The sequence below is a fragment of the Megascapheus bottae genome, chromosome 23 (assembly GCF_031878675.1).
Source record: "Megascapheus bottae isolate mThoBot1 chromosome 23, mThoBot2.hap1, whole genome shotgun sequence".
NCBI lineage: Eukaryota > Metazoa > Chordata > Mammalia > Rodentia > Geomyidae > Megascapheus > Megascapheus bottae.
This window is the reverse complement of record NC_143531.1, coordinates 20,877,876-20,892,103: the sequence shown is the minus strand read 5'-3', so window position 1 is coordinate 20,892,103 and position 14,228 is coordinate 20,877,876. Positions and strand designations below refer to the sequence as shown.

The following is a 14,228-nucleotide window of genomic DNA, read 5'->3' as shown; positions in this document are numbered from 1 at the left end:
GACCCCGCCTTGCGGAGGGGGGGCTCCCCGTCCCCCAGGGCCGGCTGCTCCCCTCTTCCCGCACCCCAGGCTCTCCAGGGTTGGCAGAGTCGAGTCACTCCCTTCTGGGGAGACCACAAGACCGCTGTGTCCCATGTGGTCCTCCGAGAAATGCAGGGCCCCCTGGGAAGTCACTCACCCCTGGCCTTGACCCCCCACCTCCTCTCAGGACCAGCCACTGGAGACGGAGCTGATTAACCTACAAGCTGGAAGGATCAGGAAATCAATCACTGGGGGAAACTTAGGGCCTAGCAGCGGGTGGGGAGAAAGAAGCGTTTAAGAGCAATTTACCCAGGTGAGGGCATCTGAAGGTCAGCCTCCGCTATGTATCGGAATCTCAGGAAGGGCTCTGGACAACTTGTGATTACTAGGCCCGCCCTCTGCTGCTCAGTCACTTTCAGATGGCCTGGTGGCATGACCAGCGGCTTGCAAAGTATTCAGGGTGGAATTGGGGGTGTCAAGGCCTGGAGCCTGAAGAAATAAACATCTGACACCAGTAGAAGGCTCATTGTGTCAACTGCACCAAAATATTATATATGGGTTAATTCATTCCGTCCTCCCACGTCTAGGAAGTTCTTAAATTAATCTGGATTCTTCCAAGTCAACCAAATAAACAATAATGAACACACTGCAGATGGAGTAGAGGTCCTTTAACCTGTAAAAATCTGGCTTATCCTCCTTCTGAATGTGCTAGGCTCTTGATTGGAGTCTCTAGTCCATGATGGATAGCACGAGCAAATGTCCACCAATTTCACACTCATAAACAGGGCATTAGGCCAATAATTACATGCGGATAAAATTCAAATGTTCCATTGGTAATTATGGATTTGCAATCTTTCCTCTTCCTCTCCATCTTTCCTTGGGGTAATGAGATTGTAGGTAGCCAGGGTTACTCATTTTCCAGTGGTTCTGCTCTAGTTCACTGACCTGAGGTACTTTGGTTGGAAATGTTCCCAGATGCATGTGCTGGAGTTTTCAGTATGGCGGTGGAACCATTGGACCGGTAGTTTGGCCTAGTGGTAGAGTGCTTTCCTAGCATGCACGAAGACCCGGGTTTGATTCCTCAGTACCACATACATAGAAAAAAGCCGGAAGTGATGCTGAGGCTCAAGTGGTAGAGCTCTAGGCTTGAGAAAGTCCAAGGACAGTGCCCATTAAACATTAAGTCAATAGAAAATGGACAGGAGACATACATAAACCACTGTGAAGAAACAAGAGTAGGAGACTTTTTTGTAATTGATAGGAGATTGATACCTGTGTGTATCAATCACAGGAATGCCTGTATGTTAACCTCCTTTAAACAGTGTTAACCCTGAGGGCTTTAACACTGGGTCCCTTCAGTTTTCCTTCCTTGCCCTGCCCCTTCAGTCCCTCCCTCCGGGGGCCACAGAACTGCTTTGGTGCAGTGGTGACCCCTGCTGGTTAGTTCTTGCAAAATTCTACTATATTGCTTCACGAATGAATTTCCTTTCCAGTTCATTCCTCTCCTTTCTGTGTTTTGTTCTCTCTCTCCCTCTCTCCCTCTCTCTCTCTCCCTCTCTCCCTCTCTCCCTCTCTCCCTCTCTCCCTCTCCCCCCCCTCTCTCTCTGTTTTATATTGACAGACAAAAGTGATGAGTATTTACTTTTTAGCCTTCAGCTCACACAAGTGATTCAGAATATAGCTGTTTATCTGTATGTTGGTCACCTAAGGAGCAGCTGGTCAGAGGGCTCTCCCAGACACCTGGCAGGGCATCTCTTCCCTGAAGGGGACATTAGCAAGCAGATTGTCTCTTAAAGGATGGGGGGGCACTGGTGACTCACTGGCTCACACCTGTAACCCTAGCTACTCAGGAGGCTGAGATCTGAGGATCACAGTTCAAAGCCAGTCCAGGCAGCAGGAAAGTCCATGAAACTCTCATTTCCAGTTAACCACCAGAAAATCAGAAGTGGCGCTATGGCTCAAAGTGGTAGAGTGCCAGCCTTGAACTGAAGAGCTCAGGGGCAGCACCCAGGCCTAGAGTTTAAGCCCCTCCCCACAAAAGATGGGGGTGTGTGTCCAGATTCAAAGTCTTCAGTGCAGTGAGAGCAGCCAAGAGTGCTTGTGAGCTCAGAAATCCATATGAAAAGAAAGGCAGGGAAGCTGTTGGACTCTGCTGACAGGAAGCAGGCAACCCTGCTGAAGCCAACCCCCCTGTGTGAGATCCTTCCCTCTGGTCTTCATTCCTCCTCCCCAGTCCTACCCAAGTCCTTCTCTGAGGACCAGATTTCAGGTTCCATCTCAGGCCCTTTAGGACCAGCCAGAAGCCTGTGAATTGGTCTAGTCCTGACTGCCAGATTCCCCATTTGCCCTGGACCCTGAGCCTGTCTGGATGGCAGCTTTCTAATGCTTTAAATGCTTTTAATTAAATCTGCTTGTGCTTAAGCATGGCTAGTTGGAACAAATGAGATTCTTAACTTTATCACTTATCTCATTCTTCAGTTATTGGTTTTATAACATTATTGATTGCTACTCCCCCTCCCCCCTTGCTAAAATGTACTGAGTTTGGCCATGTTATGGTCACATGACTTTTTGTGAGCTGGCTTGAGGCCCTAATTGCCGTTTACAACCTTGCTTCTATGGGAGAATGCAGTGTGCTTTTTCAACCACAGCCTTCCAGATTCATGTGTGGAGCTGGGGCCCATAAGCCTCTTGGTGGCCGCCGGCCCCTCCCCCCTCAGCCAAATGACATGTGGTTTAAGGTTCATATAACAGCTGGTTCACTTAAATGATGTTAGCTAGAGCTCAGCTTTCGGGTTCTTTGGTTTCTGGTTAGTTTAGAGAGTAGGCAGAATCTGCATTGCGGTGGCGGGGTGTGGTGTGTGCCTGCTTCCCGTGGAGACATGGCACATTCCTGCTTTTTAATGGTTTACCCTACAGGTTTTAGGACTGAGCTTCTTCTGAAGGCAAGCTTTTCAGTCCTCTGAACAATTGATCTTGAAAAAAGAAGAACTCCTTTTAAAAGCCAGCCATACTTTCAAGCCTGGAAGTTCAGCCAGGGTCATTCTGGTTTATTGAGTGTAGGGGCCTTGTCAGTGGGAGAGAGAACACATTTCAGTCCCCCTGGGGCGCCTTCCCCTCCCCTCTCCTTGTTTTCTTTCAGCCCAGTGCCTTCCTTGAGAGCGTTGTACTTTACTACATTGAGCCAGACATCCTGGTCTAGGCAGACCAGCCTCTACTGTCCTAGCTGTAAAAAGTTAATCTTTATCAAGCACCTACATACAGTATGCGAAGGCTTGTGCTAAGCACATATTATGTCTGATATTAGGCATGACCTCAGACATATCTGATAGATCCCATATTTCCTTTTAATCTTCAAAATGTCTCCAGTGTGGATGGGTACCTGCGGCTTACCTATAATCCCAGCTATTCAGAAGGCTAAGCTCTAAAGATCACTGGCCATAGCCAGCCCAGGTAGCAAACTCCACAAGACTTTGGTCTCCAGTCTCACACACACACACACACACACACACACACACACACACACACACACACTCCAGAAGTGGAGCTATGGCTTAAGTGTTAGAGCACTAGCCATGAACAGCAAAGCTCAAGGATATCACCCAGTCTCTGAGTTCAAGCCCCAGGACTGACACAAAAAGGAAAGGGAAAAAAGGGAGGTAGGGAGGGGAAAGGAGGGAGAGTGGGAGGGAGGATGAAAGGAAAGAAATGTCTCAGTGTTTTCAAGGGTCCTTATTTGACTCAACATCAAAACCCCCAAAATGGGGCCGGGAGTTTGGCCTAGTGGTTAAAGTGCTTGCCTAGCATGCATGAAGACCCAGGTTCGATTCCTCGGTACCACATACATAGAAAAAAGCCGGAAGTGGTGCTGAGGCTCAAGTGGTAGAGCTCTAGCCTTGAGAAAGTCCAAGGACAGTGCTCAGGCCCTGAGCTCAAGCCCAGGACTGGCAAAAAAAAGAAAAAAAAAACCCAAAAACCCCAAAATGGCACAAGATGGCACAAGACGAGTTGAGGCGCTATTTCCCATGGCACATCTATGGCACATGTTGTTTCCCATCATCTTTACTATGTTCAGATCTTGCTTGAATTTTCCCTTGCCATAGTCAAGAACCTTCCTTAAATTCCTGGTAACATATTTGGTGCCTGGGCTCGGAAGTTAGAAATTTTTTTTTACTGACTTGGATTCACCCAAAGGTAGCAATTGTGGTATGTTGTATATATTTCTCACCTCTAAGGGAGGCCAGGATACACTAGTATACTTCCTGTTTGTTAAGTTAATAGCTAAGATCATATTGACTCTTTTTCTACCAAAGTCACATTCTTGTGAGAGAAAATATTGGTATTCCTACTTCTCTGAACTTTAGCTATTTGCTCTTCCAGAGGCGAGGTGGTGGTGCTAAAATAAGTTAGCTTGTAGAGGCACCAACAAGAAAAAGTGCACAGTTATTTTTACCCTCCAGTGTGAACTTCTGGCTTGACCTTCTATGTTTCGTACCCAGACAACAGCCAAACTGCTCTGCAGGGAGCTACATGCCAGCCCAGGTAACATATAAACATTTTATAATGCTGCCTAATGGTAGGTACTTTACATATATTTAATCTCAAGGGACCAGTGTATGTGAGGAACATATACTATTACAATAAATATGAATGAATCAGGACTGGGGGGCAGTCCTCTCTCCTCTCTCCATTGGAATCTATGGAAGTATCACTCTCATCCCAGGTGCCAGGCTTGCTTACCCTATCTCTAAGTGACAATAAATCTTTCTCAGCTTTTTTGCAAATACATCTGTTTCAGACTGCTTTGTGGTTTTCCTGAAGATCTTCAGGCAGTCCTTTAAAATGACCATGGTTTTGCACAAGAGGCAGATATTGGAGTGGCTCAGGTACAACTGGCAGAAGTGTGTCTAGCATTAGACAGAACCAAAGTTTTTTGTCCCATTGTGTAAGCGAGGTAATTTCGGGCTCGGGCTCGATTGGTGAGGAAGCATTCAGATAGGTTGATTCTTCCAAATTGTTTGCATTGTATTTGTTGTAATGGAATCAGTTGTAGTTCCCTTTCTGGTCCTGATCCTTGATGAAATAAATCCTTGGTTTACTGTTTCCTTCCTTTTGTCTTATCTGTGCTTTCCAGGGTCTCTAGTCCCTCATTCCAGATATTGAAGCTGAGTATTAACTTCGATCGACGACGAGTCCCTGCCCCTTCTAAGTCTGGTCCATAGGTGCCCAGTGTTTGTGGAATCAGATGAGAATCCTGCATCAAGTGTCAGTGCAGAGGAAAATATAAAGCACTGCTTGGGCCAAGCAACTGAGGCTACACTAACTGTAGTGCTGTGTCCAGGGGTCACAGATGGATGTCCAGGAGCTTTGTATTTCTGCTAGAGCTGTGGTATTGCCCTGTCTCTAGTCCGCCATCTTGGATCTCTCTCCCAGGAATCTTTTCAACTAAATGGACAAGTGTCATCAGATAAACTTCAGATGTCATGGGGAGACTGCCAGTCACTGTCCCCTTACTATCAACAACTTCCCAGTTCTGCATGTATTAAAATCCTTTGTCCGTTGCTTCTCTTCCCTCACCCTCTCATGTACAGTCTACAGGAACAAAGACTAAGGTGGTAACATCAGCACTGACATCATTGGCTTGCTGTTCTCTGGTAACTAGTTGGTGTGTATTTGTTCAGGCACGAGTGCCTTGGGTTTCTCTGATCTACCAAGATAGCACAGAAGGCATATTTCCACCACAGCTCTGCCATCTAATCTTCCCTCTTCTAACTTTACCACTTCTGAGGCGGTTCCACGGATAAAATGGTGTGTTTGTGTCCCTCCAGAACTCCTGCTCGGTCCCCCTCGAGTTGGCAGTAGGAAGTGGGACCTTCAGGTGACTGTTACGGCTGGGAGAGCCCGTGATTTGAGGCGACGCCACCACCTAGGAAGCATTGAGACTTCACACACCACAGATCTATTAGCTCCTTAACCTTGCACTTGGACTTCCAGAAGTGTGAAAAGCTTCTGTTTACACATTACTCAGTCTAAGGTGTTTTGTTACAGCAACCCAACCCGGGCTAAGACCTTTTATCAATTATCTATCCTTTTCTTTCCTAATGGTAATTTTCCAGTCCACTCTCTTTGATCCCCACCTTCTGGGAGACGCTTTTCAAATCAGAGCTTTTTCACCTGAGGGTCAGTTAAACTTGGGAAAAGATTAATGTTTTTGCAATGGTTATTCTTTTGCATTATAAAAAAAAGTTCAGGAGATGGAAAGCAAAACTGCAAAACCCTTAACCATTTTCTATTGGTGATACTGGGATTTGAACTCAGGACCTAGCACTTGCCAGGAAGGGCTCTACCACTATAGCCACATACTTAGCTGACCTTACACAGCTACAGTTGTGCTACAAGAAGAAACAAAAGGCATTTTCAAGCCTCTGCTTCCCACAGGGCTAGCTATGGTAGAATCTTCATGAAAAGTGAGTTACAAGGGAGATGGAGAAACTGAGGACTTCATACTGCCAGCAGGCTAGAACATGGCTCCCTCTTAGCTCCTTGTTCCAAGACAAGACAAAAAGACAAAGGTAAAACAGAATGTCAAGTTTATATACAAAGAATATAATGTTTATCTGAAATATTTACAGTGTTGGTTAAAGCAACATTTTTACAACTTTTTTTTTAAAAAGTACACTACTATGTATATTACAAGTCAGCTACAATGGTTTAATTTGCAAAAATTAAGTAAAAATATTTTAAACAAAGCTTTGAGTACTCAAGTCAACTCATCAAAGTTTCTTTGTCCTTTATTTGAAGAACTCATCAGGCTACTGAGAATGGTTACTCTGCTGCTTATAAATGGAAGTTGTGTCTCTGCTCTGTGGTACAGAGACTCAGGCTGCAGCTGGGAGAGAGGTTGAGACAACGGCCAGCTTTATCTCAACTAGATGTGTGATCCACAGGTTTGGACCAGAGAGAGAAATGAAGCAATCTGTATAATAGTCACCTCAAGGAGCAGTGAAAACCAGCTGACTGACCAAAGAAAGGAGACAGAGGAGAACTCAGACCCAAGTCACAGCCCCATCTATTCAAAACTAATCTTAAAGTGAGATATTTCTTACTGGATGCTGGTGGCTTATACCTGGGTGACCCTAGCTATGGATCAGGGTTCAAAGCCATCCCAGGCAGAAAACTCCATGTGATTCTGATGTCCAATTAACCAACAAAAAGCAGGAAGTGGTGATGTGGCTCAAATAGTAGTAGCCTTGAGCCCCAAAGCCTAGGGAAAAAGCCCAGGCCTTGAGTATAAGCTCCAGAATTGGCGCGCGCGCGCACACACACACACACATACACACACACACACACACACACACAAATGCTGCTTTAAAACTTCATTAAAAATACTGATGGTTTTAATCACTGTGGATACCGCTACAAGATGTGGGCGGGGTTTTCCTTGATGAGAAAAGCCTCTATCCTTTCCTGAGGGCCCTGGAGTCTTGTCACTCAAAATGCTGTGGGGGCCCCGTGGTGTGCAGGGGGCAGGGGATGTGCCGGGGCTGCGGCTGGCCAGCGTGGAGCTAGCTGGGCATGGGCAGTCTGAAGGGGTAGGTGGAAGAGCAGGATGGTTAGCCTAGCTGGCTGTGTGGTGGGAGCCACGCACACTAGCACTGAAGCTTGCGGATGCTTCGAGAGATGCGCTTGAATTCCCTCTGGCCCTTCTGCCACCGCTTCACAGAGGTGATGACCAGCTCCCCACCCTGTTTCTGTCCCATGACCAGGTACGGTGCGTTGATGTCATTCATCTCCTCACAGGTGCACTGCAGGCTGTCTTTGAGCCACAGCACCGATTTCTTCAGGTCCCTTTCGGACACACCGTTGAGCTTGTAAATGGTCTTGCTTTTCGTCTCTAGGATGATTTTGGTATCTCTGTTGATGTACGTGATCTCCTTTACTTTTATTTTCAGCGCTGTGAAGACAAGACAGGCAGACTTGCATAAGTTACGTGGTTACACGTCGAAGGGGAGTCTCCCTTCCTCTGATTTGGTCTGGGGGCAATGAAAAAGAGCTTCCTAAAATGAATGAGACTGGGGGCTGCAGGTAGGGAGGCAGCAGGTGGCTCCATTTCTAAAGCCCCCATGCATTTGTCAGATTGCTGTGAAAGCAGCAATCCTTTGCAAACTGCAGGATGCAATTGCGTTTTCTTCCTCATGCTAGTTGAGGAAGCAGGCTGCTTGTTGTGGTCCATCCATCTTTTCCCAGCAAACTGAGTTTCCCTATTGGAAACTTCAGCAGGAAAACAAATGCTTGAGTCCTAAGTGAAACTTGATCTGGCTGTGGCTGCCAGCTTTAAACTCCATTTATTATGGCAGGGAAGTTTTTGGACAAACCTGTAAGGAAACTGTATCACACAATCCTTGTACTCTAAAGTGCAGATTACGGGAAAGAAGAATTGATCTTGCAGCTGCATCTGATTTGGTAAAGTCACTGGGAGGGGAAGAAACATATGCAAGACTCTCTTTAAGGGCACAACATGTTTAGCTGTAAAAATGTTTCTGAAGACCTCATCCTCTTAGGCTCTTGTTTGCCTGTCCAGGACTGAGGCATTGTACATCATATATGTACTGTGTCCAAAATGTGTATGTGGACTCATTAGAATGTTAAAAACAGAAAGTAAGTGGTTTTCTATAAAAGACACATTTTATTGTGTGCCTTGGGAAAGAAAACTCTTCCAATGCATAGGCTGGAGTTAAATTTCAAGACACCACGGAGGCAGGAAAAGGATAAAAGTTTTAAGGTTAGAAATGGTGCTTGTAGTAAACCTCTCCTTAGTACCCAGAGAATCTGAAGTCCACAGGAATAGTAACTTGCATTGGGCTACCGAGTGAGTGAGGTCATGGGGCTTAGTCCCGTGCTCAGACTCCAGCCCTCAAACTTCCTTCTGCAGCACTGCCGCGTTCTCTTAATTCCCCGTCCAACTCCCAGGTGTCCTAAGACTGTTGGGGCCCCTGATGGCTGCTCTGTACAGAAGATGTACAAGCGCAGCTTTCCAGACTCTCCTGAGCCTAAATGCACTTTAGCAACAGCCCTCTACTGAGATTTTCCTCGAAATCCCAGGGTATGCTGCTAAGAATGCCTTTCTCGCCAAGTCGGCTATGAGAAAAGCTCAGCCAGGGGACTCAAAGATGCCAGGAGGTGGTGAACTATAGTTTTGTTGGACCCACCCTGCTATGGGATGAAGCAAAGTCAGAAAACAGGATACCATGAAGCCTGGCCTGTAGCATGGATAGAGCCATGTGCCTGACGGCCACTCAGTCCAAAATACCATTCTTAGGCTTGAAACATTAGGCAAATCACGCCTCTACGGCGGCAGGAGCAGGAGGAGGCGGAGCAGCACCATCATTTTCTAGCTCTCAAATAACCAATTTGGAGATGCAGTCCACGGGAAAGATTCCTGAATAATTTCCTGCCTTAGAAGATGTGCTTAGGGCTGCAGGCTGGGCTAGGAGGCATAGGTGATGTTACTTGGCCTAGACATGTTCTGGACATGTAGAAAGGGAGTTCTGAGCCATTCCTTATTCCAGTACCTGGGTGACTGAAGTGCCAAGGCCTCCTGGCTTCCCCCTGTCGTCAGGGTGGGGGTGGGGCCTTCCCCAGAGCCTCAAGATTTCTGAATCTTTACATTTTCCTTCTACCCGTGACTTCCCAAATCAAGGGCATCAACGGGAGATTAAAACCAAAAGTTTAGGATGCACTTCCTGAAATGTGGCTTTATTGTTCTCTCTTCATGGATCAAAAGAGGAGTGCAGAAATGGAAAGCAAAGCTCCTGGCTGTGTGCATGTGTGATCTCTCAAGGATGAGGACTTGTAGGATTTGAAAGGATTTTTTTCATGGCCACACTTTCAAATACACCTAGTTTTTGGCTCAGACTTTAGTGGGGCATCCTTAGAAAGGGGGCTTTCCATTGAGTAAACCACAAAGCAGATAGTGTGTGTGCACGCTCACGCACCTGCACGTCCACACTCATGTGCATATCCATGCATGCATGCGTGTGCCCATGCACATATGTACACTAAGTGCAACTATACGCTACCAGAATACACTCGTACTTTACAGATTAAAGTCTTGCAGTGTGGAAGCTAAGAGCTGTGTCTGGGTAAAGGTGTGATGACACTGTATTTGAATACACATAAAAGCCTACGAGCTCCATTTGTGGCTCTTCTAATGGGAAGTGTGGGCTGGAGCTTTGGGCTACCTTCTTCCTTTCTCCTTCCTAGGGTATAGTTAAATCCAAGATACTTTCTGAAAGGTACCTGGAGTTGATTAAAGTATGGTGACTAGATATTGTCAGAAACCAAGGGCCTGAGATCTCAGGGACAGAAAAGTCAGGAGTACGAAGCTGCTTGCAGTGGGAGCTGGGATGTTACCCTGAGACTCACGCAAGGATTTGTTACGGATGTAGAAAGGTTACTGTGCTTTCTATTGGCCCCAGGACCCACGTCACCAAATGTTTTCCATGTCTTGCTAAAGGTCATTTCTATGTTTTCTTTTTTCCTTAGTTATCGCAAAAATATGGCAAGTGTGTCTAGACTTACAAAAACTTTATAAACACCTTCGAAGTGTATCTTCTAGAAAATCATTCTGTTTACATTTCACTAGTGACTTGGTGGCACACACACTAACCCTGACACACAGAGGAGCCAATCATTATTAGTTATAAACAAAGCAAAAATATTTCCATTTGATACCAGGCTGAATGTTTACTTTTGGCCTTGAGTCTCTTTCGCTGATGTTCTAATTTCAGCAGTAGGAGTACCTATCCCATGCATGTTTCGTGATTGAAAGAATATGGCTCGGGGTTACATTTGTGTCTATGAAAAAGCCACATGAGAAAAAATATGTGCCACTGTACACTGGTCATTTGAATCATTTTTATCATTTGATGATTGCTTATGAGAAGAATGAATCTCACCTAAAAAGATAAAACTCAAATATTGTTACACAAGGAGGAAACTGAGATAGAATGAGTAGTAGATGTCTTGGGAATGAGCTGGGACTCTTAGCTGGCAGCGTCTTAATGACTCGTAATGGTAAACCAAACTATTCAATGTGGGATCTGTTGGCGGGGGGTGGGTTACTTACCGAAGTCATTCTTACAAAGAGTTTCCATTATGTCATTGTCGTCATCATTTTTATTTTTGCAGGCTTCACATACTTTGGGAGCTAGAAATGTGGAGAAACAGTTTTTGGTAAGTTTGCTTTTATTTATTTATTTATTTATGCTAAGTTTGCCTTAAAGGGAACAGCAGGTGGCTTTTAGAAAAAGTTAAAGGGGCTTCTCCAGGCCAGAGCAGCAGTGTCCTATCTCATCCCTGTTTCTGTAGAAAAGTAGAATGGATCATTTCTAAAAAAAAAAAAAAAAAAAAAAAATTCTCTTTCTGTTTAAATTTTATTTGAGGAAAATGAAAATAAAACAAAAAAAATACTGCTCATAGGCTATGCTTATAAAGCAATGTCTTTCACATAAAAGGGAGCAGAGTGTGCAGGCCTGTGCCATTAGGACAGGTCTCTACTCTCCATGTCAGGGACCAAGTCTGAAGAAAGTCCTTCCCCATGTCTCCCTAGACAGAAAATAAATCACCCAAAGACCCTTGAAGGATATGGAAAAATAGATAACCATAAAACAGGGGAATGGGGCTATGGACCAGCCCAGTCCCTATCCTCAGCAAAGGCCTGGCCAGGGGGTCATTATAAAACACTTTCAAGTCTAGATCAGGAGACTTGTCTCCTGTTGGGCTGTTAGGGCCAATATAGGCAGTTTCCGACCCTCTCTGACTGGTTCTTTCTCACCTGTACTCTCTGCCAAGTTGGAGTGTGAATTAGGTAAAAATACAGCTCATTGTTCCTTTGTGTGGGCTCTCTTTGTCCCTCCTTGCTTATGACAAATAAACATGACTAGCAAAATGCTCATTGAAAGAGTCTGAGTCTGAATTTCTTGGGGGAAAGAAAAGAAAATAATTCGTTATCATTTATAAGTGTGCTTCATGCTGTCTTTAGAATTTACATGCAATTTGATTTTCACTAATATGAGAATGAATCTTTTTTTTTACAGAAGATAAACTTTGTGACTCATCATAGAAAAGTTATTTATCAAATTAGTCCATAGTCACAAAGAACAAAACGACATGGATCAACTTTTATTTTGGAGGAAGAAAGTGGCTTTTTGCAGGAATGTGCCACATACAATGCTGGTGTTGATTGAAAAAAAAAAAACCCAAACAAAACCAAACCAAAACAAAGCAAAACAAAAAACAAAAACAAAAGGAACCCACACACATAAAACTGCTTTAACTACCTTCACCCCCTCCCAAATTAAACATTTCCAATTAGGAACTCTCAGATGTATATGAAATGTTACTAACCTGTTTGGTTAGTCTAGGGTATACGTTGGACAAATGTTTGAAAAATGCCAAACATTTGCAATAAATTAGAAATCTAACCAATAAGATGATTGCAAACTTCTGGTGCCTGCCAGGAAAGATTGCTAAACAACTTTGCATTTTCTTGAGCTAATGATGTCTGTAGGAGATTGAAAGGGAGATGCTGCGAGGTCGGCTCTGAGAGGGATTAGGGGCGCCTTTGCTCTCCCATGGGACCTAAATCAGCTCAGACACATTGTATACTTTTTCCTTTCAGGAAGAATATTAAGAGCCCATGAGGTTTTCATTGCTTTGATGGTGTTTGCCCAGGAACTCCCCGGCTGTTTTTCTAAAAAGTTGGGAAACACGTTTGCATGATTTTTCTCCAGTTAATTAAAACCACTCCTAAGATAAAAGCTGATAGTGACAGGAGGACCTCCAGGGATTCCTCTTCCCCAGTGCCCGGGCGGTAACAGCCAGTACAGTGATTTCCCATGCTAGGAGCCAGTCCTGGTTTTTCTCTTGAAAACCAAAATGAGTAAAAGGGCCAGAAAAGTAGCTTACAAGGTCATCTGTTTGTGCATCTTGACTGTCCCGCGAAGGCCCGGGGACGAGCGTCCCGCCGGGGATGAGAACCCGGAGCCGGGCCAGGGCGCGCCCCACCGCCTCTGCACTCAGCGCGGCTTTCCCCGCGCTCGCTCACCGCCACAATCCCGGTGGAACCCGGGAAGGAGACTTGGGGTGAAGGTGAGGGAAGGCGTCTCTAATAGGACACGAGGGACTGGTGACAGACCGGGGCAGGAGCGGCGGGACCCCCCCCCCCCGCTCGCCTCGGCCCTCCCTCCCGTCGCGCCTCCGCCCCGCCTGGACGGGGAGGGGCCGGGAAAGGCTCACCTTCCTCCGTGGCTGGCAGGAGGTGGTCGCTGCTGGCCAGGGGGATGCAGAGGTCGTTGTCCTGCGGGAAGCGGTCGCACTCGAGCATGTCCGGCCAGGGGAAGCCGAAGGCCGACATGACCGGGGCGCAGCGGTCCTTCACCTGCACGCACAGCGAGTGGCACGGCTGGATGGTCTCGTCGAGGTCGTCGAGGCAGACGGGGGCGAAGAGCGAGCACAGGAACTTCTTGGTGTCGGGGTGGCACTGCTTCATGACGAGCGGGATCCAGGCGCCCGCCTGCTCCAGCACCTCCTTCATGGTCTCGTGGCCCAGCAGGTTGGGCAGCCGCATGTTCTGGTACTCGATGCCGTGGCACAGCTGCAGGTTGGCGGGGATGGGCTTGCAGTTGCTACGCTTGTAGGAGAAGTCGGGCTGGCCGAAGAGGAAGAGCCCCCGCGCCGAGCCCAGGCAGCAGTGCGACGCCAGGACCAGCAGCAGCAGCGAGCCGGGGCCCTGCGGCGGCATGGTGGCTGCGCGACCCCCGGGGGGCGGAGGAGGCCGAGCCGGGAAGCGCGGGGCCTGCCGGCGGCGGCGCTCCGCGTGGATCGTGGGTTTCGACTCGCAAGCCCGAGTGCTTGCAAGACGATCGGCCCTGCGCCGCAGCTCGGGGGGCTCCAGCCGGGGGAGCGGAGTGAGCCGGGGCAGGGGCGCCGCCAGAGTTTTCTCGGCCTTTTTTATGCAAATCTGGAGGTGGGGGGAGGAAGGGAGGAGCCAGCGCGGCGGGGGCGGAGGGCCGCTCCTACTCTCCGGGGCCGGGGAATTCTAGCGGCGCCCCCTCCCCAGATGCGGCTGCGCGCGCACCGCTCCGCGGCCCTTTAAACAACGGGCGGACGAGCTCGGCCACCGCGCTCGGCCCTCGGGGCTGCTGGGG

At 47.1% G+C, this 14,228-nt stretch overlaps 1 protein-coding gene across 1 annotated transcript; it reads right to left on the bottom strand.

Annotated features, from left to right (window-relative positions):
• Window positions 1-6,635: 6,635 nt before the first annotated feature.
• Window positions 6,636-13,991, bottom strand: Sfrp2 (secreted frizzled related protein 2). The gene is made up of 3 exons (XM_090356836.1): window positions 13,318-13,991; window positions 11,147-11,227; window positions 6,636-7,972 (listed from the first exon to the last, which is right to left on the bottom strand). The coding sequence occupies exons 1-3, from the start codon at window positions 13,820-13,822 to the stop codon at window positions 7,668-7,670; spliced, it is 891 nt and encodes a 296-aa protein (XP_090212962.1). The 5' UTR covers window positions 13,823-13,991; the 3' UTR covers window positions 6,636-7,667.
• Window positions 13,992-14,228: the final 237 nt, after the last annotated feature.